General features: G+C 48.3%; 1 protein-coding gene across 2 annotated transcripts in view; it reads left to right on the top strand.

Moving 5' to 3' along the window:
* Positions 1-26,484, top strand: part of NOP2 (NOP2 nucleolar protein) — a 385,194-nt gene that overhangs the window by 217,063 nt on the left and 141,647 nt on the right. For both annotated transcript variants that reach the window (XM_069650683.1, XM_069650682.1), the window contains exons 9-13: positions 12,229-12,318; positions 12,411-12,498; positions 12,620-12,760; positions 24,875-25,014; positions 25,253-25,342. In XM_069650683.1, the coding sequence (XP_069506784.1) occupies positions 12,229-12,318; positions 12,411-12,498; positions 12,620-12,760; positions 24,875-25,014; positions 25,253-25,342 (549 nt within the window). The remainder of the gene's footprint in view (positions 1-12,228; positions 12,319-12,410; positions 12,499-12,619; positions 12,761-24,874; positions 25,015-25,252; positions 25,343-26,484) is intronic.

Below are 26,484 nucleotides of genomic sequence, written 5' to 3'. Positions count from 1 at the left end.
CTGCGGTTGTGCATGTGTACTGTTATGTATTCCTTATTCATGAGCATGTGAATTCATGCCAGACCCCATGCTACAGAAGAACTTCTGTAACTGTTGTTATCCAGCATGGGTTTGGCATGGATTCACATCCGAACCTGCCCCTCTGCGGCTCTTCTCTTGGTCCTACTGCCACCTTACGTGCTACCAAATCTGAAGATGGCTGCCAGAGGAGGCGCTTAGGTATAGGGCAGTCATTGGCTGGGCGCAGTATGACCCAGAGCTCAGTGATTGGTTTATGGGAGAAAGACAGTTAAGAAACAAAACTGAAACTGATTTTTCTTTTACAGAGGATTCCGAGCCTGACAGGGAATATTCATGAGCATGTGAATCCATGACCAGATCCATGCTGGAGAACAACAGTTACAGGTAAGTAACTTGTTCCTTTGGTATATGCCTGTACTACAAAAGTTGGTAGTGACTGAGCAGCCAGGCTTATCTCAAGAGAGGGGTAATGTGAGCTGTAGAGATGCAACATAGAGATTCACAGTGACTGACAAGTAGTCAAATAACACTTCTACTCCAGGTTTCTCATTAAAATAATTAAATAGTTTTAAAATAAGCCTTTGTTAGGGAGAATTCTCAGAAATGTGCTAATTCCCATCCACCTTAGAGACGCCCAGCTCTTTTTGCTGAACTTTAGGACTTTTAATTTCTAACCTGAAGAGACCTTTTTCCCCACTCTCTCGTATTTTTCTGAGATTTGGACTTTCTTTTGGCTTTGGAGTCTGACAAACTCCATTGGCATCATCTTTACTTTGTTGCACACAGCAGTGGCACAGGGAAGTCTTGTCTCTTAGATTTACCAAAGGTTTAAATACCTTTGTAAGGATCTGGTCTTATCCTGAATCGTATTGGAATCTGGAGTGAGTGTCATGATTGACAATGGAATGTTACTGGTTAGAATGTTTGTGTGACTGGTGTTCTCTTGAGGGAGTTGAGAGATGTAGCCTGAGAGAGAGGATTGCCGGTGCTTGTCTATGAGATCTGGACTTTACCATCTGATGAATGACTCTAGAAACTGGATGTTACACTTGATAACTGATTAAAGAAGTTACTCATCCACACCTTGATGTCAGAGTAATTTTGCTGAAACACAGAACTCCACATTGGCGACGAGGATGCTGGCTTTGCACAGAAGAGACGAGCACCGCCCCCCCAAACCATGGAAGACTCTCTATCTCAGGTAGGAAGAGCGCTTAATGCTATAGGCGCAGAAGGGCCCAGCGCAAAGGGCACAGGCGCAGAAAATAAGGAGATGTACCAAAGCCGGGGGCCAGCTGGTCTGTCAGCAGTTAGACAAGTCAAGCACAGAGAAAGTCAAGAGACTTTGGCAGGGCTGAGGGCCCAAAGACTGTTTTAAGGGGCGGGTAACCCAAGCTGCGACATGGAGGGCTTGGTGCCCAAGGCAGTAGCGATTTGAAGAGGCCTGGGGGTCTAAGTTACGCCTGGATTATTAGGAAGCCGTGCTGCGTAGCTGGGGGCTTGGAGCTCAGGACAGCAACATCAGAAGAGGTTGTGAACCTAAGCTGTGCCAAGACGTGACAGGGAAGTTGTTTGAAAGAGTTTGGGCTAAGGTACAAAGCACCTGGAGCAGAGGAGGGTCCTGAGGGCCATGCCAGTGTTTGAGAGGGCTTGAAGCCCGTACCTGCACCTAAGGGACTTGTAGCCAGTAAATATACTTGGGGGGGCTTAGAGCCCATGTCACAGTTGGAGGTATTCGGAGTCACAAATATGCTTATGAAGGGGCTCGGAGCCAATATGCAGCAACGCCATAAGGGAGTTAGAGCCCATTACAGCGCTGAAAGGGGCTCTTAATTCTGTCTGCGCTCTCAATTAGGGATCGGATTATGGTGTGCTACTGTCGCATTGTTATGAAAGCAATATCGCAAAGATGCAGAGCACTGCATCATTGAGCCGGAAGAGGGGCCATGTCCCCGAAGTTACTTTTAGTTTAAAGATGTGGATATGCAGAGGGGCTGTGTCCCTGAACGTATTTTTGTTTGATGAAGTGGACACGAGGAGGGGCTGTGTCCCCGAAGGTACTGTTTGTTTAAAGATTTGGACACGAGGAGCAAGGAACGGAGTTATTCCACTTTCTTTGCTTTTGAGGATTTGTTTATTAGTTGAATAGCAGATTAAATTTAGTTTGGTGATAAATGTCATGTGAGGCCTGTATAATATTTAAAGCGCGTGAGTGCATGAGAGTGTGAGCTTGAAATTGACGGTTGTAATTTCTTGTGGGATATGTTGTCCAGATATTTGGGAGCTCCATCAAAGTGGTCAAATGCAGAGGAGCAGAGAACAAAGTTTACAAATTTTGTTTACAAATTTTGTTTTGAGTTTAGGTTTCAAAGGTGTTTGTGCTCAGTCAGCCAGGGGCGTGTGGGATTTAAATCCTGATGTGAAGGGTTTTAAAGGAGGTTTAAAGTGACATTTCTCCAGCATGGAGTTTCTTCTTCTGATCAACGGGGACCCGTTTCGGAATTTCCTACGCTCCTCAAGGGTGAAGTTTTCATCGAGTGACGCTTCTTGGAGGATTCCAGAAGATCTGAGGCCTACCATGGACGCGGCCCAGGACAAGGGTAGCTCTACGCCCGGATCGAAGCTGTCCAGGAACTGCCCGGGATGCGGGTTACAGAATGTTTTCAAGGAGGACGAGCATTCGAGATGTCTCTACTGCCTTCATGAGGACAAGACACCCGTGGAGAAGGACTGTGCGTTCTGCAAGAACCTATCGGAACGGACCATGAGGATCGTCTTTCCCGCCTCGCCAGCTGGCTGGAGAAGGGCCCAGCAGGTGAGAAGAAGAAAAGGTCCGAGCGGTCTTCTAAGTCCTGTGGGGGCGCCCCAGCGATGGGGGCCCAACAGAAGGCTAAGCACCGTGAGTCCGCAGGCACCAGGAGCGCCGAATGGTCGGGCTGTTTGGCTGCCAGGCAGGACACCTTCCCCCGCACCATCACCCACGAGCCAACGCTCCGGTTCGGGGAAGAGGAAATCCGAGAACCCGGGTAAGCTTCTGGAGAGGCCCCAGTCGATCTCGAAGGATTCAGGAGAGGGGGAGCGAGGCGGTGACCCTCCCCCCAAGGTGAAGGCCTCAAGCGCGACCAAGGTGGTGAAGGCCTCAAGCGCGACCAAGGTGGTGAAGGCCTTGATTCACCCGGCTAAGGCCTGTATCGAGGGTATCGAGGGAGTTGAGGCGACCCTGGTGAAGCCTGTCGCCACCCCCTTGTGCCTCAGGGCTCAGCCGATGCCGGATTCGGTCGTCTCAGCGGCGGCCAAGAAGGCGGCAGCGGGGGCGACGGCTTCAACCTCCACTTCCCCACCTGGCGGCGAGGGAAAGAAATTGGACGCCATGGGGCGACGGGTCATCTCGGCGGCGACAATTAAAGCGGCAAACGCCTTAGAGATTGTGGCCCGTTACGACGGGGAGCTATGATACAAGATAGCTCCCCTACTGGACTTCCTACCAGACGACAAGAGGGCGGAGGCCCTAGAGATTCTGCAGGAAGGTGAGGTGGCGTCGGACCACGCCATAACGGTGGCAACGGATATTGCGGACACCGGGTTTCGCCAGTTAGGCAACAGTGTTTGCCTTCGACGATGAGGCTGACTCAAGGCGACAGACTTCCATCAGGACGTGCAGACTGGACATGCTGGTCAACGGCAACAACCTGTTTGGGAAAACGGTGGATGAGTCGCTGCAGGCCATCAAGGACGACACAGACGACCCGAGCCCTGGGAGTCCTTCAGCAACGACGGCCCTTTCGGACCGCCGGAGGCAGACAGGGGGTCTCAAAGGGATCAGGCGGTGGTTCCTCTACATACCGCCAGGTGGCCCGCTCCTCGTCCCAGGAGGCCTACAGAGGTCGCGGCAAACAAGGATCTCGTCGCCAAGGCCGCCTCCAACCAAGATTGAACCGGCCGTAGTGTCGGGCCCCCACTGAAGCACCGCGGTGGGAGGGCCGGCTGGCGAAGTTAGTCAGCTTGTGGGAGTCCATCTCCACCAACAGTTGGGTGCTGGATGCCCTGGCCCATGGGCACACTCTCAAATTCCAAAAGAAGTGTCCCTGCATTCCTCCCGTGGCCAGGAAGGAAAATCGCATCCCTAAGGTGCCATCAAGCTTGTCCCCAAGAGGCTCTGGGGCTCCGGAGTATAATCAAGATACTTCCTCGTCAGAAAGAAGACAGGCGGTTGGCGCCCCATCCTGGACCTACGTCGGTTGAACAAATAAATCAAGGCACAGAAGTTCAGGATGGTCACTCTCCAGCACGTGCTGGGACAGCTGGAGGAGGGCGACTTCCTATCGTCGGACTTGGAGGATGCTTACTTCCACATCCCCATCCTAGAAGGACACCGAAGGTTCCTCAGATTCGTAGTTCAAGGACGCCACTACCAATTCAGAGCTCTGCCATTCGGATTGAAGTCGGCACCAATGGTGTTCACCATGTGCCTCGCACCGCGTGCGCGTTTTGTGGAAACATGTCGGAGCGGACCATGAAGGATCGCCACCTCCGTCTCGCCAACGGGAAGGTAAGAGCCCGCCAGGCGTGAAGAAGAAGTCAGAGCAGTCTTCTAAGTCCTGTGAGGGTACTCCGGCGACGGAGGCTCAACAAAAGGCTAAGCACCATGAGTCAGCGGGCACCGGGAGCGCCGAACGTTTGGGCTCCTTGGCTGCCAGGCAGGGCGCACCCTCCCCGGCGCCATCGAGCACGAGCCAACGCTCTGGCTCGGGTAAGAGGAAGTCCGAGAACCCGGCGAAGCTTCTGGAGAGGCCCCGGTCGATCTCGAAGACTCCGGCAGAAGGGGCGAGGCTCGGACCCCCCCCACCCCCCCGTAGGTGAAGGCCCCAGGCGTACAGAAGGTGACGTTGGCCGTGATCACCCTGCTAGGACCTCGATTGAGGGTGTCGCCGCGGCCCTGGCTCAGCCTGTGGAGGCTACACAAGTGGAGGCGCCCTCAGGTACCAGTCTCCCTGCCACCACGGAGGGAGTCGTCTTTCAGGCCCATCGAGAAGACCCCCACGAAGTCCTCGTTGGAAAGGGGGGGGGGGTGGCCGTCGTGGATACGGACACGACCTCTGAAGAGGAGCTCATCCAAGTCGTGGAGGAGACCCAGCCCATCGGGAGGGATCCCGACGAGGGCGAGGGCGACGGTGACGCAGACGAGGCTCCTCAAGAGCCCTCGCTCCCGTTCGTTTCCGGCGCCGCAGGACACCTCGGCGGCCATTTTGTCAGCCATCCAGTCCTTATGCTCGGAGATGAGGACTAGGTTGCCCCTTCCCCCGACGGAGGAGCCTGAGCCAGACCCGACGGAGGATCCGGAGTCAGGACCTTTGGGGAGCCCACCGCTTAAGAGGAGGACGCATCCTAGGCCTCCTCTCCCGCCTCTGCGGCCTTCTCTGCCTTCCCCCCCCGGTCCACTACCCACGGGGATGATTAGGGTAGGAAACTGGATGCGATGGGACGACGGGTCATCTCATCTGCACCGACGACCATCAAGGCGGCCAACGCCCTGGCCATCGTAGCCTGCTATGACAGGGAGTTGTGGTTCAAGGTTGCCCCTCTGTTGGACTTCCTTCCAGATGCCAATAGGCCTGAGGCCCTGGAAATCTTGCAGGAAGGTGAGATTGCCTCAGACCACGCCATTACGGTGGTTACAGACATCGCCGACACCTGTTTCCGTCAGTTGGGTAACAGCGTTTGCCTGAGACGACGAGGATGGCTCAGGGCGACGGATTTCCGCCAGGACGTTCAGACCAAGGTTTTGGACATGCCCTTCGATGGGAACAACCTTTTTGGCAAGGCGGTTGATGAATCCCTTCAGGCGATCAAGACGGACACGGAGACGGCCCGTGCACTGGGTGTGCTCAAACAGTGACGGCCGTCCTTTCGGAGCTCCGGAAGCAGACAGGGTGCCTCCAAGGGAGCTGGCAGCAGCTCCTCTACTTACCGTCAAGCGGCAAGGTCTTCGTCGCAGGAGGCTTACAGGGGACGCGGCAAGTCAGGTGGATCCCGCCGTCGTCGCCAAGGTGGTCATGGAGGCAAAGCGGCCTCCAAGCAAGATTAAACCGTCCGTCGGGTCGGGCCCCCGCCGAAGCACCCTGGTGGGAGGCCAGCTGACAAAGTTTGTCGGCGTGTGGGAGTCCATCTCCACCGACCGTTGGGTGCTGGATGCCCTGGCCCTGGGGCATGCCTTCGAGTTCCAGAAGAGGTGCCCCCGCGAAGTTCGTCGGCGTGTGGGAGTCCATCTCCACCGACCATTGGGTGCTGGACGCCCTGGCCCTGGGGCATGCCTTCGAGTTCCAGAAGAGGTGCCCCCGCGAAGTTTGTCGGCGTGGGGGAGTCCATCTCCACCGACCATTGGGTGCTGGACGCCCTGGCCCTGGGGCACGCCCTCGAGTTCCAGAAGAGGTGCCCCCGCATTCCTCCCGTGGCCAGGAAGGAAAATCACATCCCTAAACTGCTTTTGGAAGTACGGGCGATGCTCAGGAAAGGTGCCATCGAGCTTGTCCCAAAGAGGCTTGGGGGCACCGGAGTTTACTCAAGATACTTCCTCGTGAGGAAGAAGACAGGAGGATGGCGTTCCGTCCTGGACCTGCGACGACTAAACAAATACATCAAGGCACAGAAGTTCCGGATGGTCACCCTCCATCACGTGCTGGGACAGCTGGAGGAGGGCGATTTCCTGTCGTCGTTGGACTTGGAGGATGCTTACTTCCACATCCCTATTCTAAAGAGGCACCGAAAGTTCCTCAGGTTCGTGGTCAAAGGGCGGCACTACCAGTTCAAGGCCCTCCCGTTCGGATTAAAATCGGCACCCAGGGTGTTCAAGTGCCTAGCACCAGTGGCGGCGTGGCTATGCCTGCAGGGGATCCACATCTACCCCTACCTGGACGACTGGCTCATCCATGCAAGGACAAGAGAACTCGCCGTCGAACACACGGCGAAGACCGTCCGCTTACTCACGGATCTGGGTTTCTCCATCAACTACCCGAAATCCCATTTGGTTCCGTCGCAGATGGCACTGTTTCTGGGAGCGAAGCTCGATACAGTGGAACGATTGGCATCTCCGTCGGAGGAAAGGACAAAGGCCATCTTGGGCAAGGTGCAGCGCCTGCTAGCCATGGACGTGGCCAGGGTGAGATCCATCAAGTCCCTCCTCGGAATTATGTCCTCATGCATCCACCTAGTGCGCCTGTGCAGGCTACGGATGCGTCCTCTACAGGAGTTCCTCGACGCCCGCTGGATGCAAGCGGTGGGCAGCTTTGAAGACAAGATCCCGATCAACGAGGTTTTCCGTCGGGCGATTCAGTGGTGGGGCACCCGTGCGCACCTCACGGCGGGCACGGTCTTCCAGACCCCGGCACATCAGGAGACTGTGACGACGGATGCCTCCCTGGAGGGATGGGATGCGCACACCGGAGATCTCCACGCAAGAGGCCTTTGGCTCCTGGAGGAGAGGTCTCTCCACATCAACATCTTGGAGCTCTGCGCCGGGTTCTGGGCACTCAAGTCGTTCCTCCCGTCTCTCGAGGGCAAAGTCATGAGGATCCTCACCGACGGCACCACCACAATGTTCTACATCCGGAAGCAGGGAGTCACCAGATCCCCAGCCCTATCCAAGGAGGCCCAGGATCTGTGGCACTGGGCTGTTGCCCAGGGGAGGCTTCTGGTTCCCTTCCATCTGGCAGGAATAAAAAATACCATCGCCGACTCTCTCAGCAGGGAGCTGCGCTCGTGCCACGAGTGGGAACTACGCCAGGATCAAGCAGATCGGCTCTTCCAATGATGGGGCAAACCCCAGGTCGATCTGTTCGCGATGGCGACGAACTCCAAGTGCCACAGGTTCGCCAGCAGGTTTCCCCAGCCGAGGAGCATGGGCGATGCTTTCTCGTTCCCCTGGGACGGCCTGTTCCTGTATGCGTTTCCTCCGTTGCCGCTGCTGCTTTGACTCATCAGCCAGCTCAAGAGGTCCCAGTGCAGGATGATCCTTGTTGCACGGGCGTGGCCGAGACCGATCTGATTCCCAGACCACCTGGACCCTCTCAGCGTCCCCACCAGTCAAGCTGTCGACGGACGCAGATCTTTTCTCCAGAAAGGGAGGCGCCATTCTTCATCACAACCCGAAATAGCTGAACTTGCAGGCCTGGCTCCTGCAGCACTAGAGTTTGGAGGGTATGATATCCCGGCTGACTGCAGAGAGGTTCTTGCAAAGGCCAGGGCGTCCTCAACTCTCAAGTGCTACTGACATAAGTGGAAGAGGTTCTCTGTCTGGTGCTGTGCACAGAAGATCAACCCTCTACGGATAATGGCACCTCAAGTGCTACCATACCTACTGTTGCTGGCCAAAGCTGGACTAGCTCACGCTTCCATCAAGATCCATCTGGCAGCGATCTCCCGATACACCAGAACTACAGGACGGCCGTCTTTGTGGTCTCATCGGATGGTGAATGAATTTATAAAGGGACTGTTCCGAACGTTCCCGCCGGTGAAGGCTCCAGCCCCGGCGTGGGAGCTCAACGTGGTGCTGACCGGGTTCATGGGGCCGCCTTTCGAGCCTTTGCATTCGGCTCCGTTGAAGTTTGTCGTGGAAGACGGCGTTTCTTGTGGCCATCACCTCTTCACGACGCGTGGGAGAGATTCAGGCCCTATCCTGCAAGCCTCCATACTTGACTTTTCACAATACGAGGGTGATGCTGAGGACGCACCCCTCTTTCATGCCCAAGGTGCCGTCGGACTTCCATCTTAATGAGCCCTTGGTGTTGCCAGTTTTCTTTCCATCGCCTTCGTCGCCGGCTGAGAGGACTTTGCACTCGCTGGATGTAGCTACAGCGCTTAAGTTCTACATGGACCGAACGAAGAGTGTTTGGAAGACATCACAGCTGTTTGTGAACGTTGGACCTGTGAACCAAGGGAAGGCTCTCTCGAAGGCTTCCATTTCCAGATGGCTCTCCGGCTGCATCATGCACTGTCATTGGTTGGCCAACCGACCGTTGCCCGGCCGACCAGAGTGATCGCTGCTACTACGGCGTTCTTGTCTGGTGTGCCCTTGCTGGACATCTGCAAGGCTGCTACGTGGAGGTCGACGCACATCTTCACGAGATTCTACTGCGTCGACCGGGATTCCAGGGAGGAGTCCAGAGTCGGCCAAGCAGTGCTGCGCAACCTGTTCACCTGAAGGTGCGCCTGGTGAGGAGGTAATGTTGATCCTTTGCCACCTCCCGTGGTTGTGCATGTGTGTACTGCTATGTATTCTTATATTCATGAGCATGTGAATCCATGCCAGACCCCATGCTGGAGAAGGAACAAGTTACTTACATGTAACTATTGTTCCCCAGCATGGGTCTGGCATGGATTCACATGCGAACCCTCCCTCCTTCCCCTCTGCGGCTCTTCACTTGGTCATACTGCCACTTTACGTGCTACCAAATCTGAGGATGGCTGCCAGAGGGGCTTAGAGAGAGGGCAGTCATTGGCTGGGGGCAGTATGACCCAGAGATCAGTGATTGGTTACTACTAAGAGACAGATCAGAAACGAAACTGATAATGATTTTTTCTTTACTGAGAATTACCAGCCTGACGACTGGGAATATTCATGAGCATGTGAATCCATGCCAGACCCATGCTGGAGAACAGTTACAGGTAAGTAACTTGTTCCTTGTCCTGGCTCCCCGAGAGACTCTTCTTACCTCTGACTTTGTGTTTTAACTTTCCTCCAGGAAAGGGTTAATTTACTTTGCGTTGGGGGTTCAAAAGTACTTACCTGCTTCAGAATATTTGTTTAACCTTTGCCTTATTCCAAAAACCCTTTTCTTCCAATCTCAGTATTGCTCTAAATGTACCAGTGATCTATTAATGTCCACAGTGTCCTAGTTATTTAAGTCACTTGAGGGTGTAAGAAGTGTCTGTGTGCCATCCCAAATGCCATCCCAAATAGGTACCTCCTGATTTAGAGAAACTAAGAGTGTGTATTTTGGAGTGTATGTGTGTGTTACTTATATATTGCCCCTTCTGAAGAAGGCTTATTCAAACTGACTATTAAATTAATAATTGTTTAATCAAGAAACCTTGAGTGTAAGAATTTATTTGAATACTTGACACTGTGAATCTCTGTGTAAATAGCCTACTGCTCACATTGACCCCTCTTGAGATAACCCTGGCTGCTGAGCCACACTACCATCCTGTGCAGTACAGACTTAAACCAAAGGTTGGGTTACCTATTGCCAGGAGGACAAGGTTCCTTTAGTCTCCCAAAGGGTACTGCACACAATATTGCCTAACAGTGGGGTCTGTTGGATTACCAAAATAAATGTAAAGGGGATCAGATTCCCACTTTACGTTTTGGGAACAGTAGTTAACCCAAGAAATAATAACAGAAGTTAAAAGGAAGCCACTTCATTTAAAATGCTGTGTGTTGCCATAGTACTTTGCAGTCAGTACAAAGTCATAGCAAACTATAACTCCAATCACCCACTATGCAGAGGCATAAAAAGGTCACCCATCAAAAGAGTGAAAGACTAGGTGCGAGGGGAGGGCGGGTAGATTCCCCCTCATCTAGGAATAAGGGAATAATAATCACAAAGTCCAGCAAAAAGTCCTGGGGTTGACATAGGTCAGGAAGATTTATCACTAAAATGAAACTCTTACCCAACAAGGAGCCCAGGCTTACCTCCGGAGGTGGAGTGGGTTGGTTAAGGGATATAGTAAACCCTTTTCACATATACCAAATGGGTCCATGTCCACAGACTATATTTAAAATAATAAATATTTATAATCCTAATATAAGCAAGTTAAGCGATAAAGCAATACACTAATGGGTAAAATAAATGCAGCATTGTAACAGATATGTAGCAACAGTTTAAAATAGTTGTTAAAAGTTCAATAAAGTATTTCCTATAAGGGGAAATACAATCGGAGGGAAAGTGTTTCACTTGTCCATTTAGACCAGAAAGTTTAAAAAGGAACCTAAGGGGGGGAAATACCAGTTGTGCAGATTTGGGCAGACTTTTGCGATAGTTATCTTCACTGAAGGTGTTCAAAGAATACGTTTATGGAATTCTAGTGTAGTTCAAGCCACAAGAGCCTCTTGATGATGATGATGATGATGAGGAGGAGGAGGAGGAGGAGGAGGAGGAGGAGGCAGAGAAGAAGATTAAAACAATGTCACTCCTTGCCAGCTCTGCTGGTGTTGGGGAAGCAATACCCTGTGTCCAAAAGCCAGTTCTGCAACAGGTGGTTTTGCAGTTTCCAGATGCAGTCTCTATGCATGTTTGGACAACACCTTTGTTACCAGCGAGCGACACACCAGTGCAGGAGAGAGAGACCCCAAGGCCCGTGGGAAGGATAACATTTCGAGATTCTGTGGTTCCTGAGTTGAGGGTCTGAGCCAAAAGGGTTTAAAGGCAAAGATGTGGCAGTCGGAAGTAGTCTGCAATTCAGTGTTCCTCCTTCCTCATTGGGCACAGGATTTGACTTCTTAAGCTGACGTTGACTTGAGAAAACCCTCTGGGAGAACAATTATTGAAGATAGAAATTCCACTGGTTGGTGTGAGCTGTGGAAGGACCACGAGGAGAGTTTGGTGGTGCAGTTGCAGGAAAAGGCCAGCGCAGGCAGCTGGAGTTCCTTGGATGGGAGAGCTAGGATTCCCCACAAAGTCCGTCTGACCACAAAAGGTCACAGATCTGGAACAGCTAACAGGGAAAAAGCAAAAGGTTTAGGGGTTTCATATAATGGGACAGCATAACCCCTAAAAATGGAATACTGCCCTTTCCTGTACACCTGTGTCCTTGCCTCTTTTTGTCCATCCCCTCACTTTCCTATCTACCCGTACCTCTCTTTTCTTTGCGCACTCCTTTTCTTGATCATAGTTTATTTGATACTTTTTTCTTTTGGGTTTTCACGTCTTTTTTGCTTGAATTTTTTTCTGTATGGATTTCTTTTTATTTTCATTTATTTCTTATCGTACTTTCCTTTTGTCGTCCTGTGTGTTCTCTTAAAATGTCTCTTTTCTTTCTTTGGTCTATTGGTAAATTGTATTTCTTCATTTTATTTGTATTCCAAATTTCATATTTTCCTTTTTCAACTTTGCCTGTTCTGATTTGTCTTTGCCTGCTTCCATGTAACTGAAACCAGCTTTTTCTCTGTCTGACTCATTCTCCTTTTTTCGCTTCCTTCTAATGCTCTCTCAGCTTGTGGATTTTCTGGAGGCAAATGAGGTGCATCGCCCAATCACCATCCGAACCAACACACTAAAAACCCGGCGCCGGGATCTGGCACAGGTGAGGTGGCCAGATACCTCTGTTCCATTATCTGCTCCTGTAGATGGATAATGCCCTCTATTGTTGTCTAACTCTACAGTTTCTCTTTCTAGGCCTTAATTAACCGGGGGGTGAATCTCGACCCTTTAGGGAAATGGTCAAAGACGGGCCTGGTTATTTTTGACTCTTCAGTGCCCATCGGTGAGTAGAAGTGTAAATGGCGAGGGTGAAATCTTGAGTGCTAATGGGCAGGGAGTTGCTCTGCCTTTCCCCTGTAATATGGACATAAGGATCTCAGTAACCTGTCTTTATTACCTCACAGGGGCCACCCCGGAGTACTTGGCTGGACACTACATGCTGCAGGGTGCCTCCAGTATGTTGCCTGTCATGGCTCTGGCACCGCAGGAAAATGAGCGGATCTTGGACATGTGTTGTGCTCCTGGAGGGAAGACCAGCTACATTGGTAAGCATAAGCAGGGAATCATAAGCATGCGTCTGCTTTGAATGGTGTTTTTCTAGCTCCCACACCATATCTCTTGTACATTCCCTCTTTTCTCAACCTGTTCTCATCTTTGTGAAGCACATTTGTCCCTTTTCTCTCACTCTGTTTTAAGTGTTACAAGTTGTGCCTTCATTGTACCTGTGCAACTACTCTATCCCTCTCCATTGCATTGCTTGTGGGTCTCTAGCATACTGTCTCCATGCTATGTGAGGTTTGCCCCTCACCCTAATGCATGCCATTGTGCCTCTGGTCTACATGCCATACGTCTGCTTGCTGGCAGCCTGCTTGTCCTTTACCATAACTCTCACTGCAGTCTTTCTGCTCCTTGCATGGCTGCTGTCTCCTCTTTTTTTATGCCTGCGTTCATCTGTCTCTTGCTGTCTATCGTCGTATGTCCCCCTGTCTTTGGAGTCCGATTCACTCGCTCTAGCACTGGCTCACTCTCTCTCCATCTCGCTCTGCCCCGCTCTCGCTATGCCCCGCTCGCCCGCCCTCTCGCTCTGCTCTGCCCTGCTCTTGCGCCCTCTTTATTGGATATTTTTAAAGCGCCTATACAACAAACAGTGTTTCAAGGCGCAACAAGGGAACGGGGGGTGGGAGGGGGGTTTAGAACAAGAACGGTCCTGCTAGGCCTTGTGAGGGAGAGTGTGGGGAGGGAAGGGGGACTGCCGATCTGCGTGAAATTTGTAGTGACAGGTTGGAGGGTTAAAGTGGGGGTTAAGAGGGCCACAGCTGCTAGGCGAGTGGTAAGGGAGGCCAGGTGGGCAAGTGCCATGGATTGCATGGGGTGAGGATCCACATGCTAAGTGTGAGGAAGGGGGCCTATCTCGCACTTGGTCAGTTGGCTGCTTGCTCTCTCACTCCGTCTCTTTGTGTCGTTGATCCGCTCTCTGTTGTAAAAATGGGAAAAATAAGTGCCTCCGTACAGAGAGTATCTTCATCTCTGTGGGTGTGGAGTACAAACTTGCTGATAAATCACTCACCACCATAGAGAGGCCTGCACCTGGTTTGTGTTCCTATGTAAAGCCCAATTCATTTTATGTGGGTACAATTTGCTTGTTGTTGTGCAAACATGTTTCATATATACACACTAATTTGGTACAGCTCTGATTATTTTGATCACCTATCGTTTTCAATGTGTCTTATTGGGAATTTAGCTGACCAGCGCGTTTTGTGTAAGAATTCTTTATCTTGAGCATGCTACAAATAGTAACATAAATACAATGATGACATTTGTACTTTATTTTGTTGCAATATCCTGTTAGGGCAACATTTTGTGTAGTTCTTTTGTTTAATTTGGAGGGAACTTCCCCTTTTTGCTGAATTCCTTGGTTTTTGGCACACCTTTTTGTCCCAGCTAGTATGAGTCTCAATCCTGGCTGAGAATGTGGCTCTGTTTTTGTGCTCATCTTTAAAAATTCCTTCTGATTCCTAAGGCAGGGGTACCCCCAATAAATCCTGTACTCTCTTTAGAGAGTACCCCCTCTCATTTAATCATGTGGCTAGGCTGGTGGTGGCTTTGCAACCTGGGTAAAATGTTTCCAATGGGTGGACTCCATTTTACCTGGCTGGGTCCCTTTTGAACCCCTCCTCTAGTCTTCAAAATGAAGTTTGTAGTTGCCTCAAAGACCCAACGGTGAGGGTGCGGTTGAGGGGGTCACATAACTATTCACTGTCCCTTTTTGTGCGAGGCAGTTGCCCCTCTTGGCCACTGGATGCCTATATCCCGGGACTGAGGGCTGTAGTCAGCCTGAAGTCAGGTCCAACTTGCAGACGCCGGTCTGGAATGATGTGGATTCAATTCCTTTTTGTGAGAGCCCTTCCTGAGTGCATGGGTGTGTGGAGGGATGATCAGCCATTATCTGGCAAGCCCTCTGTTTGAATGATACTTGGAGTGTTATTGGGTGCTGTGTTCATTCACTTCCTCCTCAAGGTGATGAAAGCGCTCATCTTGTCCACTACTGGAATTCTGGAACTGCATTCCTAGAAGGCTTGTAACTTGGAAGTTGGACCCACGCTCTGCACTAGCATCTTGCAGGAGCATGGTCAGACTACTGGTTTCAGCAGACCGTTTCACGTGGTAAGAGGTGGCAACAGCAGTTTGGACAGTGCATCGGACTGGTTCATCCCACCAGTCTAGAGAAAGAAGTCGGCAGGTTCAAAGGTTTGAAACACATTGATTGACTTAGCCAATGCAGGCTGTTAGATTTTCATTTCTATGCTAAATCTCCCTCCACTGTGGGACCCAGAGCACATTTTTCAGTACTTGTGGATTCTTTTTCCTTTATCCTGAGTGAGTGGGAAACTTTTTCCCCACTTTCCCTTTCTTTTACTCTTTTTATGGGTGTCATTTTGCTGACTCACCATAGTGGATTTTTGAAGATATCCTTTCCTATAACTTTTTGGGCATCTGCATTTATTAATTGCAGCACACAGCACTTTCTGTGCAGTGTTGCTGCTTGCCCCTTGACTTCCTTTTTAATTTTCTCTTGATTTGCCTTGGGTGAACTACTGTTCCTAAGGGCAGACAGGGATTTTCTTTCCCCTTTACGTTTTAAATAGTGGGACAAGCACACCCGCCTTATGTGGAGTGCTGGCATGGCTTTAGTAACATTTGTGGCCGGTGGCAGTTATGACTTTTGTGTTATTACACGCAGGATGTCAAACCAGCCACGGTAATGCACAAAAGGATCACAATTTTGCTAGAATGGTGGCTTATGTCTTTTTTCACCATTTGTAGTGTGCTTGTCCTTTCTTGGTTGGGTCTTCCTCTGCCGTCCTGGGTGGGGGCGGCCCTAGTTGAAGTTTTGTCTTCAGCGGGAACCCTTTTTGTAGACCGCTGAGGCTCCAGAGTGTCTGTGAAGGCAGAAAGTGAGGGTGGAGTCCGAAACTCTGTAGCCCTTTGTCTTCTTGCGTGCCTGAGCAAATTCAGTTCCCACTGAGGGAGCTGGCTGTCCTGATTGGACAGCCACCCATCCTTTTTTGTAAACCGCAGGGACAGTTTGCAGAGGTTGTGTGAGGGTTCCTGTATAACTGTCGGATTCTGGAAGTTCAAGACCAGTGCACCAGTGGAGCTGATTCCGAAGATGGACACGATGGCTGTAGCTGTTTCCACTGACCTGAGATGCCTACTATCCAACCAGAGCCTGTTCTAACCCTTTTCTTCCATACGATCTAGGAGTCCGAAAGAAGAGTACTCCAACCCAGAGACTGTTGGGGCTCTTCAGTCTTGAGACGACCTACAAAACGAGCCATCCCATGACTTGTTGTGACCTTCCTGGGCTGCAAACCGCCAATACCCTTGGACCTTTAGCACGAGTGATGTGCATAGTCTCCTGAAGCCAGAGTGTTAGGGAGAATTCTCAGAAATGTGCCAATTCCCCTCTACCTTGGAGACCCCCAGCACTTTTGCTGGACTGTAGGACTTTTTAATTTTGGACCTGGAGAGAGTGCGACCCTTTTTTCCCACTCTCTCATGTATTTTTCTGTGATTTGAACTCTGTTTTTGGAATCTGACAAACTCCACAGGCATCTTTTTGCATTGTGTCACATAGCACCTTCGCTGCAGTGACACAGGGAAGTCTTTTAGATTTCCAAAGGTTTAAACACCTTACTAACAGTATAGCTCCTGTTAAGACGGGAACTATTAGTGACAAGTTAAATTGTCATAGCTGGTTCAAGAAAAGTTTAGCCAAACGTAAATGGAACAAAATCCCTACAGATGAAAATAAACTAATCTGGAACAATATTGAAAAAGAATACAGGGAAATAATTACCATTGCTAAAAAAAGTCTTCTACAATATCGAAATTGAGGAGTCTCCGAATAACACAAGGAAACTTTTTGAGATTCTGAAAACTAAGTAAAAAGCTCATCTTAAATCAGACTTGGCTTCCCCCACCCATCCTCCACCCTTGAAGACGGTCTTCTCTGATAAAATTACGAATGCACTCAAGATTATGGCTGATCTGGCTTTAGCCTTTGAACCTAACATAGCTAAACGTTCCCCGTTGCGAGGAGGCCATACTCCACTATTTCTGTTCAGACAATGGAGGAAGTCCTAAAAAAGATGTCCCACTTCCTGTAGTGGTGATCTCCTGACAGCTAAAATCATTCTCAGTAAAGCTTTTCTTTTTGCGCCTTTCTTGATCCGTTTCTCTAATGCTGCCTTCCGCCAAAGAGGCCAAAAGGGTTGTAAGTCTCCACCTTGTTGAAAACGGCCTGTCTGGATCCCAAAAACGTTACCAACTACAGACCCATTACTAATGTTCCTTTCTTTTTGAAAGTATTGGATCATGTAGCCAAGATACAGTTACAAGAACGCTTGGAACAATGGAACATTTTGCACCCTTGTCAATCTGGTTTTAGAGAGCATCACGGCACTGAGTAAGGCAGGTCTATTGATATGACTTATCGGCAGCCGTTGATCTCCTGGACCATGTAAAACTCCTTGCCACATTGTCTATGACCGGCCCCTGCTCCCCATTAGCAGTGAAGTGGCTGGAGTCCTTTCTGTCAGGAAGAATGTCTAGAGTTGTCTGGGGCCAAGCATCCTCTGGGTCTATATTGTCCACCTGTGGAGTGCCATAGTTAGCTTGCCTGTCCCCTACACCCTTCAACATTTATCTACACCCTTTGGGCTAACAAAGAACAACCACGCTAGTAATGGCGCAAAAAGAAGGAAGGCCTCAAGTCGGTACTTGGGATCCCCTATTGTGCTCTACCGGGCAATGGACATAGCCTGCGGTGCAAATACTACACAATAAAACAAGTCCACTGCCACCAGCCATAACTAGGAAATTGTCTGTGACTAAATAGTCACAGGAGCAGAGAGAAGGGGGATAGTAGGTATCGCTTTGGCACTCCACTGAAGATGGTGTGTGCCAATCTCTGACTATAGAGTTTTGGGAGAGCTACTAAGTAAGAACTGAAATTACTTGAGAATACAGAAAAATGATTCTTTAAGGGGGACCCTAAGGGTCCCCAGCAACACTGCCTGTAAGGCGCTGGGTGCTGGAGTAGTGGAAGTACAGATGCCTTTAAGAACTATGGAGCAGACAGACTCCGTAGTGAAGGTAGAATACAAAGAGTACACTACCAAAAGACAGAGCCCCCAGAAATAACGAGTGGACAAAGGCTCCACTCATTCAGGATTGTAAGAAAAAGGTCCAGCAGTCCAGCAAAAAGTGCTGGGGGGTCTCGATAGGAGAAGGTATTTAGCTTAAAAATTATAAATCTTCCTAACATTACACCAAAAGGTCTTACTCACCTAGTATAAGTGTGCGTTATAGTTATAGGTAAAGATGTTTCTTGAATCTGTGGTCCGCTATTCAGAAAAGTATCCTGGTAACAGATTTGGTTGATTGTGATTTCTTTGCTGAGTGTCACTGCATGACTGGCAGTCTGCTACCCTTGTATTACTGAAAGTAATCCAAAAGGAACGGTTTTACGCCCCATGAATAGGTGTGGCATATACTAAATGTGTATGATATGGTCTGACTTCCCTAGAATTACTGTTTGGTATTCTGAAGGATTCATGCTTTGGTCTGTGTACCTTCAAGCATTGTGGTGTGATTTTATACATTTGTTTGACCCTATAACCAGTACTTGCCCCAAAACTTAACTTGGCCTACTTGTATTTATAATAAACCTTTATTTTGTTATAATACTTCTGGTTGTAAGGGTTTCATTGGTATATTACAGGTTGTGTACTTTCCTACAGCCCTTTCTCCCTCTTAAGATGAGCCTGGCTGCTCTGCCCACACTATGAAATACTCGGGTGGTACAGCCTTCTTCTAAGAGTGGAGTCTTGTACTGTCTCAGTTGAATAATTTTGCTAAGCAAAACTGTCCTAACACTACCAATCTGGGACTTTGGGCTACTAATGCAGTAAAAAATGAGTGCACTACAAAACTTAATCACAGTTGCCACCCGTCTACTCCCCAAAATATTTGTAGGTTGATGGGGACCTTGAACCGAAAGCATTGCTGCCCTGTTAGCCATATGGGCTACTAGGACAACACAAAGGTTGCAGGGGCAGGGAGACTTCAATACAAGTCCCTCTGCTCACAAAAGTGAAGTCAAAAACCAAAATGTCAGCAAAAAGAAACAAATGTGCATCGGACCCGCAGAGTTGGCCAGATAATCCTAAACATGGAACCCTGCCATAACTGTGATCTATTAGCAAACTGGTTAACACAAAGTTTAAAGTGATTTTAAAACCTGCTTCGCAGCTTCTAGGGCCTACGTTGAGGTCTGTCTGACTGACCGAGAAGTGTGCATTAATCACTGTACTACTTGATGCTAGAAGACCTTTTCACCAACACAGGTGGAAGTGCAAAAGCAAAATCTCTCTAATTCCTGTGGAATCTAGCGGTGGTGGGGTCGGGGAGGAGGGGCAGGACAGATTGCAACTTTTAAACCTGTTTGCTAAAAGAGGATGTTAATCTCACTTGGGTTTCAGTGTAATCCCTCTTTGCTGCTGTTAGTTAAGATTTTCATAGCAATGATAAATCTTCCTGACCTGTGTCAACACCAGAACATTTTGCTTTTAATGGTGGATCATTTTTCCTTATACCTCGGTGAGTGAGAACCTTTTTCCACACTCACATAATCTTGTACTCTTTTTATGGTTGTCCTTTTTAAGACTCCATAGTGTCTTTTAAAAGTTATACTCTGACAACGTTTTGGCAAAAAGTGTCTGTTTTTGCTGGGTTGCCATAGGGGCTCCCCTTTTAACTTTCTTTGGCTTACCCTGTGATAACTACAGTTCCAAAGGGTAGAAAGGATCTTTGGATCCCTTTTACATTTCATTAGGTGCGACCAGTGTTGGGCAAAGTTTGAATGCAGTACCCTCTGGGAACACTACAAACTATGACTACAGGTATAGGCAGCCAAACCTTTGGTATAAGCTTGTACCACACAGTTTTGGTAGCATGTTGAGCAGCCAGGCTTATCTCAAGAGGGGAAATGTGAGCTGTAGTGGAGTTACACAAAGATTCAGTTACAGGTATTCAAATAAATTCTTACACTCAAGGTTTCTTGCATACACAATTCTTTATCCGTCAGTTATTCTTTAGGATGGAGCAATATACTAGTAACATAAAAATACACTTCAGTACTGTACAGTGAGTTTCTGAATCAGACAAGACCCTTTTGGGATGGCCCACAGACACAACCTACACCCAAGGGTGACTTCAATGACAAGGGTGCTGGGGACATTAATATCTTACTGTTGGCATTCAGAACACTCTTAAAAAGCTGGTTAAAGGTTATTAGAACACAAGAAATTACAAATATTCATAAGCAGGGCAAATACTTTCAGATAGCAATTAGACGAGTCATTCAATTTAATAGGCTAAGCCAAAGTCAATAGGCAAAAGTCTTTGTATAGGATGCAGCACTTCAGGTAAGTAAATGGAAAAGTCTTTGCACAAGTTCTTAGGAGTCTTTGATGAAAAGAAGAATCAAATGTAGGGCCACAAGCTGATTAGACTTGTGAGTTGTAGAAGTTACAAGCACTTCGACACTTCAGTACCTTGGTAAAGAAGAAAAGAGGCAGCTGATGACCTCCTGTTCCTGTGCAGCTCTGCAGATCTCACTGTTCCTGGGCCTCAGTCGTGGGGAGAAGAGGGTGGATGTCGGGGGACTCCTGCAGTGGGACTGTCAAAACTGGCAACCAGCAATTTTCACTTTCAGTGGCTGTTTCGCGTTTCAGCAAATGGCAATAAGCATGGTTCCTGGCTGTCAAAGTGGACTGTCCTTACTTCTGGGGTCCCGCACTCTGCTGTGGGGGCTCAGGCTTGGGCAGTCCTGCTTCGTGGGAGTCCGGAGGATCTTCCAAAAGCTTTAGGCCAGCTTAAAAGTAGCGCACACAATCTGGTGTCCCTCTCCCTGGCTACACGGTTTCCTGCAGCAACTCTGATGAAATTCAACCAGCTCCGAGATGGGTGTTCAGGTGGCTTACTTTGGAGTTCATTGGTCCCACCAACTCAAAGGGAGAAGTCGTCCTTGCAGGGGCTTCTCTGTCGATGCGAACTTGGCAAGTAGTCACTGCAGCAGGGCTTCACCGGGCAAACCAACGGTCCAGGAGTTGCCGCAGGCGTCCTCTTCAAGCTCTTTTTCGGTTCCTTCGTCCAGTGGTCATCTCTGCCTTCCAAGCCAAAAGACTCACCTTTTATTCAGTTCTCTCCCATTCATTCCAGGATAGCTGTCACAAACCCAGCAGGGTGGCTGTCCTTGCCGGACAGTCAGCCAGCCAATCACCACAGAGTGCGTTTGGGTCTCCTAGGAGAACAAGCACAGGGAGTTTCAAGTACTTCCCTCCCTTCCTGCCTACCCCAGACACTCTGGTGCCAAAGGCGGGTTTCTCTCAGAAGCCCCGCCAAAGGCAAACTGAACAAAGTGACCAAACCTGGTTTGGTGCGCAAAGAAACTCTCTAGAAGGACCTTCCCACAAAGACATGGCGAAAAAAGAAGACCCGGTACCATTTTAGCAAAGATGGCTGTACGCCATTTTGAAAAAGATGGCTCCCGCGGTTACTTTACCAGAGCTGTGAACGGTCGTGGTAAATGCAAACCAAACCAAGGTAGTTCAAAACGAAACCACTGCCACCAGCCAGTCAATTGAGGAAAGGGTAACCTATAATATGCTACACAAGAAGCTAGACAAAGGGGATACTAAGTAACCTCTCCAGCACTCTATTGTGAGATAGTGTGTGCTGGGTCTAGAAAGTTACAATGCTAAGTAAAGTCAATTTCACTTTACTGTCCTGGGAAACAGTAGTTGATCGTAGATAAGGTATTTAAACCTTGGGAAATCTGGAAGACTTCCCTGTGGCACTGCACTGAAGATGCTTTGTGACACAGTTGTGAAAGGCGATGCCTATGGAGTTGGTTAGACTCCATAACCAAAAGAAACCAACACAGAAAACAAAGCAAATTAAAAGTACAAAGTCCCAAATTTCGGCACAAGAGCTGGGAGTCTCTAAGGTAGATGGGAATTGGCAAATTTTTGAGAATTCTCCCTAACAACCAGCGTCCCACCCCCCCCACCCACACCCTACTTGAAGTGTTGGGGAGATAACGTATCATTACATTATAATGTTACCAGACCAAACTTGCCTTAAATGGCTGCTGGCAGTGAACCTTTTTACCGATTCGGTGCACGTTTACTGCAGGCTGTTTTCACAGACCCGGTAAAGGCACCCCTAGGTGCCCATAAAGTGGTCCATGTCTTCTTTTTTCACCATTGTAGTGTTTCTTGTTCCTTCCCTTGACCTCCAGGGCGATAAATTCCTTTGTGTGATTTTCATCTTCGGCAGGAATCCTGTGGATTCCCCACCAAGGCTCAAAAGTGTCTCTGAAGGCAGGAAGCGAGGGAGGAGTCCAAAACTCTGCAGCCCTTTGTCTTCCAGCCTGCCTATGAGAATCCAGTTCAAACTGAATGTTGCACTGCTGTTTGATTGGCTGGGTTCCTGCATAAAAGTCTGATCTTGGAAACTGAAGAGGTAGTAGACTCCTGGAACCAAATCCGAAGTGGAAGATGAAGAATTTGTGGCAAGACTATTTCCAGCGACCAGAGAGCCTACTGTGTAACCAGAGCCTGCTGTTACCCTTCCTTCCAATCAACCTGGGGACTCTGAAAAAGACAACCTCGACCCAGAGCCTGGTGAGACCCACTAGACTCCAGAAGACCTGCATTTCGAACCGTCCTACATTGTTTTGCGACCTTGCGGGCTGTAATACCCCAATACCATGGGACCTCGAGCCATCTGGTGGTGTACAGTCTTCGGAATCTTGCTGAAACTTTCTGGGCATCCTGCTGGATCTCCAGAGGCACGATTCAAGTCCGGAAAGCCCTCTCAACAGAGTGCTGGACCTTAAAAACAACAAATCCGGCAAGCGATATCCAGTCTTCTCCTGGCTCCTGTAAAAGGCACCAAATCGACACAGTTGGGACCAGCCGCAAAGAAACTTTTGCCTGAAGCCTTCTGTGTTGATTCCTGATGAAAAAGCCCATCCAGGGTCCTGTCTTCCGTCCTCCTGGCAAGGAATGCAGGGCCTGGGTTTTTGGATGTAGATCCTGAAGTCCCTCCCATGGCATCTTCTTCTTCTGTGCTGAGCAGTCCATGTAAAGAACATCTTGTTTAGTCTTCCTGTGATTCCTGCTGCAAATGTCCTTCCAGAGTCTTGTCTTCAATATTCTTTGTAAAGGAATGTAACGACTGTTTTGCTGCAGCTCCTGAAGTCGTCTTACTGGAACCCTCCTTCACTGATGAGGTATTGTGCTGGCTTGGGTATTTACTTATCTTAAGCTTGAGCGTTTCTTGTGTATCTTTGGTGTGCTGGGGAGGCCACCCATCCTGTTGACCCAGGCCCACTGCTGGAATCCTCCTAGGGTGTCTTCTGTGAAGCCCCTGGACCCTCAACTAACTTTTAACGTGAACTATGTGTGTGGCCAGTCTTCCCCTGGAACTCTGACTTTACCTGCAGCTGAACCTTATCTCACCCTGTCTGCTGCTGGATCCTAGACCACTAGGGTCCCTCCTGCCTCTTGAGATAACTCATGTACTAGAACTGGAAAGGCCTGGATACTTTATGGGGTCTGCCTTGAAAAGTAAAACAAGTGTTGAAATGTTTACTTGTAAAAGAGTTAGTTGATAACTTTAAACTAGTTACAAAAAGTTATTACTTACCTTGGGTATGATCTGCCATTCCTAAAATGTATATAGCGGATTTACTTACCTTGAATAAGCTGTGTTCCTTCTTAAATACGTTTTCTCAAAGTCCTACTTTCCTTAGAAACTGTCTCGCCATTCTAACAGAAAGTAGATGGGTTAACTTACCTGTGAATTGGGATTTCCTATTTCCAGAGGTAATGCTGTTGGTTTCACTTTATTATTCCTGTTAAGATAACGGTATGAGTGTCCCCAATTGGGTCTTGCTTCCCCTGACTTGCTGTTAGCCTGTACAGAATAAGACTACTTGGGTTATATTTCGCTTTAAGTTTTGTTTATTTATTTGTAGTGCACACCAGACCCATGGGTATCAGGGCGCAGGAGATACAAGACAACTTTCAGCTAAATTTACAAGAGACATGTAAAGATATGGTAGACGGATACATAATGTACAGGAAGTGTTGGGTATATACAATGCACAAACAGAGCATTTGTACAACAGGATCAAATTAGGCGAGGCAATCTATTTACAGTGCGGGTAAGATAGGAGGCAGGTACGTTATTGGTCACTGACTTTGAGCCACAGTTCTGTTGCTGGCAGCTCCTTACAAAAGTATAGAGGTTTCACTTACCTTGAGGTAGCTGTGTGCCAATCTAAAGTTCTTGCTCGTCTTGGTGTGTCACTGAGCTGGAAAGTAGCTTTAATGGTATATTACAGAATAGGATTTACTTACCTTGAGTATAACGGAGTTATCCCAAAAGAAGTTATAGGTTTATACTGTTCCTAGAATAAGTGTCACTATTCACAAAAGTATATTGTCCAGTTGACTTACTATGATTTCTTGCTGAGCGTCACGGTACAACTGTTGGTGTCTACTACCCTTGAATTACTGCATGTAATCTAAAAGTAATTATTGGTGCGACTTCCCTAGAACTCCTGCTAAGTGTTCCAAATACGGTTATATGCTTTGGCGTGTGTGCCTTCAAGCATAGTGGTGTGTGTTTTTATAAAAGTGTTTGACTGACTAGTGTTTACCCCAAGACCCAACTTGGCCAATATGTGTATTTATAATCCTCTTTTTTTTCTTTTTTTTTTCTTTTTTTTTTATAATAGTCCTCGTCAGTGTTTCTATTGTATCCTTGGTGTACTACAAGTTCAATGTAGTTTCTTACAGCTCTCTCTCTCCCTCTTAAGATAAGCCTAGCTGCTCTGTCTACGCTACCATGAACTCGGGTGGGACAGCCTTATACTAAGAGTGGAGTATTGTACTGCCTCAGTTGAATGGTTTTGCTAAGCCCTTAGATGGACTTCAGAAAAACTGTCCTAACAGCTGCAGTTCTTAGACCTTTGTCATTCTCTTTATTAAGACTTTCAAACCCCATCCTTTCTTCCCCAGCTCAGCTAATGAAAAACACAGGAGTGGTTCTGGCAAATGATGTGAACGCTGATCGCCTCAAAAGTGTGGTTGGAAATCTGCACCGGCTGGGTGTCACCAGTGCTGTCATCAGCAATTGTGATGGGCGAGAATTCCCAAAGGTGAGAGCTGAGTTAGGTCTACCTCCTCTCTCAGAAGGTAAAATGGTGAATGTTGCAGATTAAATGCAGAAGTGCTAGAGTGAGTCTTGTTCGCTGCAGAGAGTTGTATGTTATAAAGGAATTGTTTGCAGCTTGAGGACCATGTGAGTGTGACATCGGTCTGTCCTAGGAAGGGCGTTTGATTTTAGTTAATAATACAGAAGGTGTATCCCTATTTTACTTTGTTCTTTTGTTCCAGGTTATTGGAGGCTTCGATCGTGTGCTTTTGGATGCCCCCTGCAGTGGGACAGGTGTTATTTCCAAAGACCCGGGGGTCAAAACTAACAAGGTACAGTGGAAACAAGGGGTGTGGTTGAGGTATAGTGGGACCATGATATGCAGCTGTGTAAGTAATTTGTTAGGGATGGGCCCGGCTCTCTAATGGCAGGGGCCCCCTGTCAAATGTCAGTTTAAAAGACCTGGCAGACCCCCCACTCACTATCACCTCCTGTCTTTGATCATTTTTCATTTACTTTCAATTTGAGTTTTCTTTGAGCCATACAAGCTTTTTTTGAGATAGGTGGGTGTTAACCAGATGTTAGAATGGATTTCTGAACTCTGCTCTGGGGAACAGATGTTCAGGAGGCCACCCTTGTGCTAGGTAAGTTTTTCTAAAGTCCAACTGGTGTTGGACTTCACAAGACTGATCTCTTGATGTGATATAAGGGACCCAACTCTTAAACTAGACCTGTACTACATAAATCAGTCGAGTGGCTGAGCAGCCAGGCTTATTTTAGGAGGGAGTTACGTGAGCTGTAGAGCAGTACAATGAAATCAGTTCACACAAGTATCCAAGTAAACACTTATTATTATAATTGTTTTTATAACACGCTTAACACTGAAGAGGTTTCTTAGCGCTGACCCGGGATTCAAACATGTGTTGCTCTGTGCCGTCTTGCTTCCAAGACGAGCGCGTTGCCACTGAGGTATAATACCCGTGCTCACTTCTATTAAAATATATTTATATGTACACATTTCTGAGAAATGTGCTAATTCCCTTCTATCTTAGAGACCCCCAGCTCTTTTGCTGGACTTCTTAATTTTTATCCTGGAGAGAGTGAGACCTTTGTTCCACACTCTCGTATTTTTCTTTGATTCGAACACTGTTTATTTTGCTTTTTGAGTCTGACACACTCCATAGGCATCATCCTTTTACTTTGCAACACCCCGCACCCTCAGTGCTAAGGTTTAAATACCCTTTCTTGGATAACTACTGTTCCCAAGAGTAGAAAAGTGAAATTGACTTTACTTACATTTGTATCTTTGTAGACCCAGCACACAGGATCTTGCAATGGGGTGCTGGAGGGGTTATTTACTATCCCCTTTGTCTATCTTCGCATGTAACAATTTTGTTACCCTTTCTACATTTAATGGCTGGTGGCAGTGGTTTACTTTTTCCTACCATTGTGTGTTTTTACCGTGGGCTGCGTT

The sequence above is a fragment of the Ambystoma mexicanum genome, chromosome 3p (genome assembly GCF_040938575.1).
Source record: "Ambystoma mexicanum isolate Mex_15411 chromosome 3p, UKY_AmexF1_1, whole genome shotgun sequence".
Taxonomy (NCBI): Eukaryota; Metazoa; Chordata; class Amphibia; order Caudata; family Ambystomatidae; genus Ambystoma; species Ambystoma mexicanum.
This window is presented reverse-complemented; position numbering and strand designations above follow the sequence as displayed.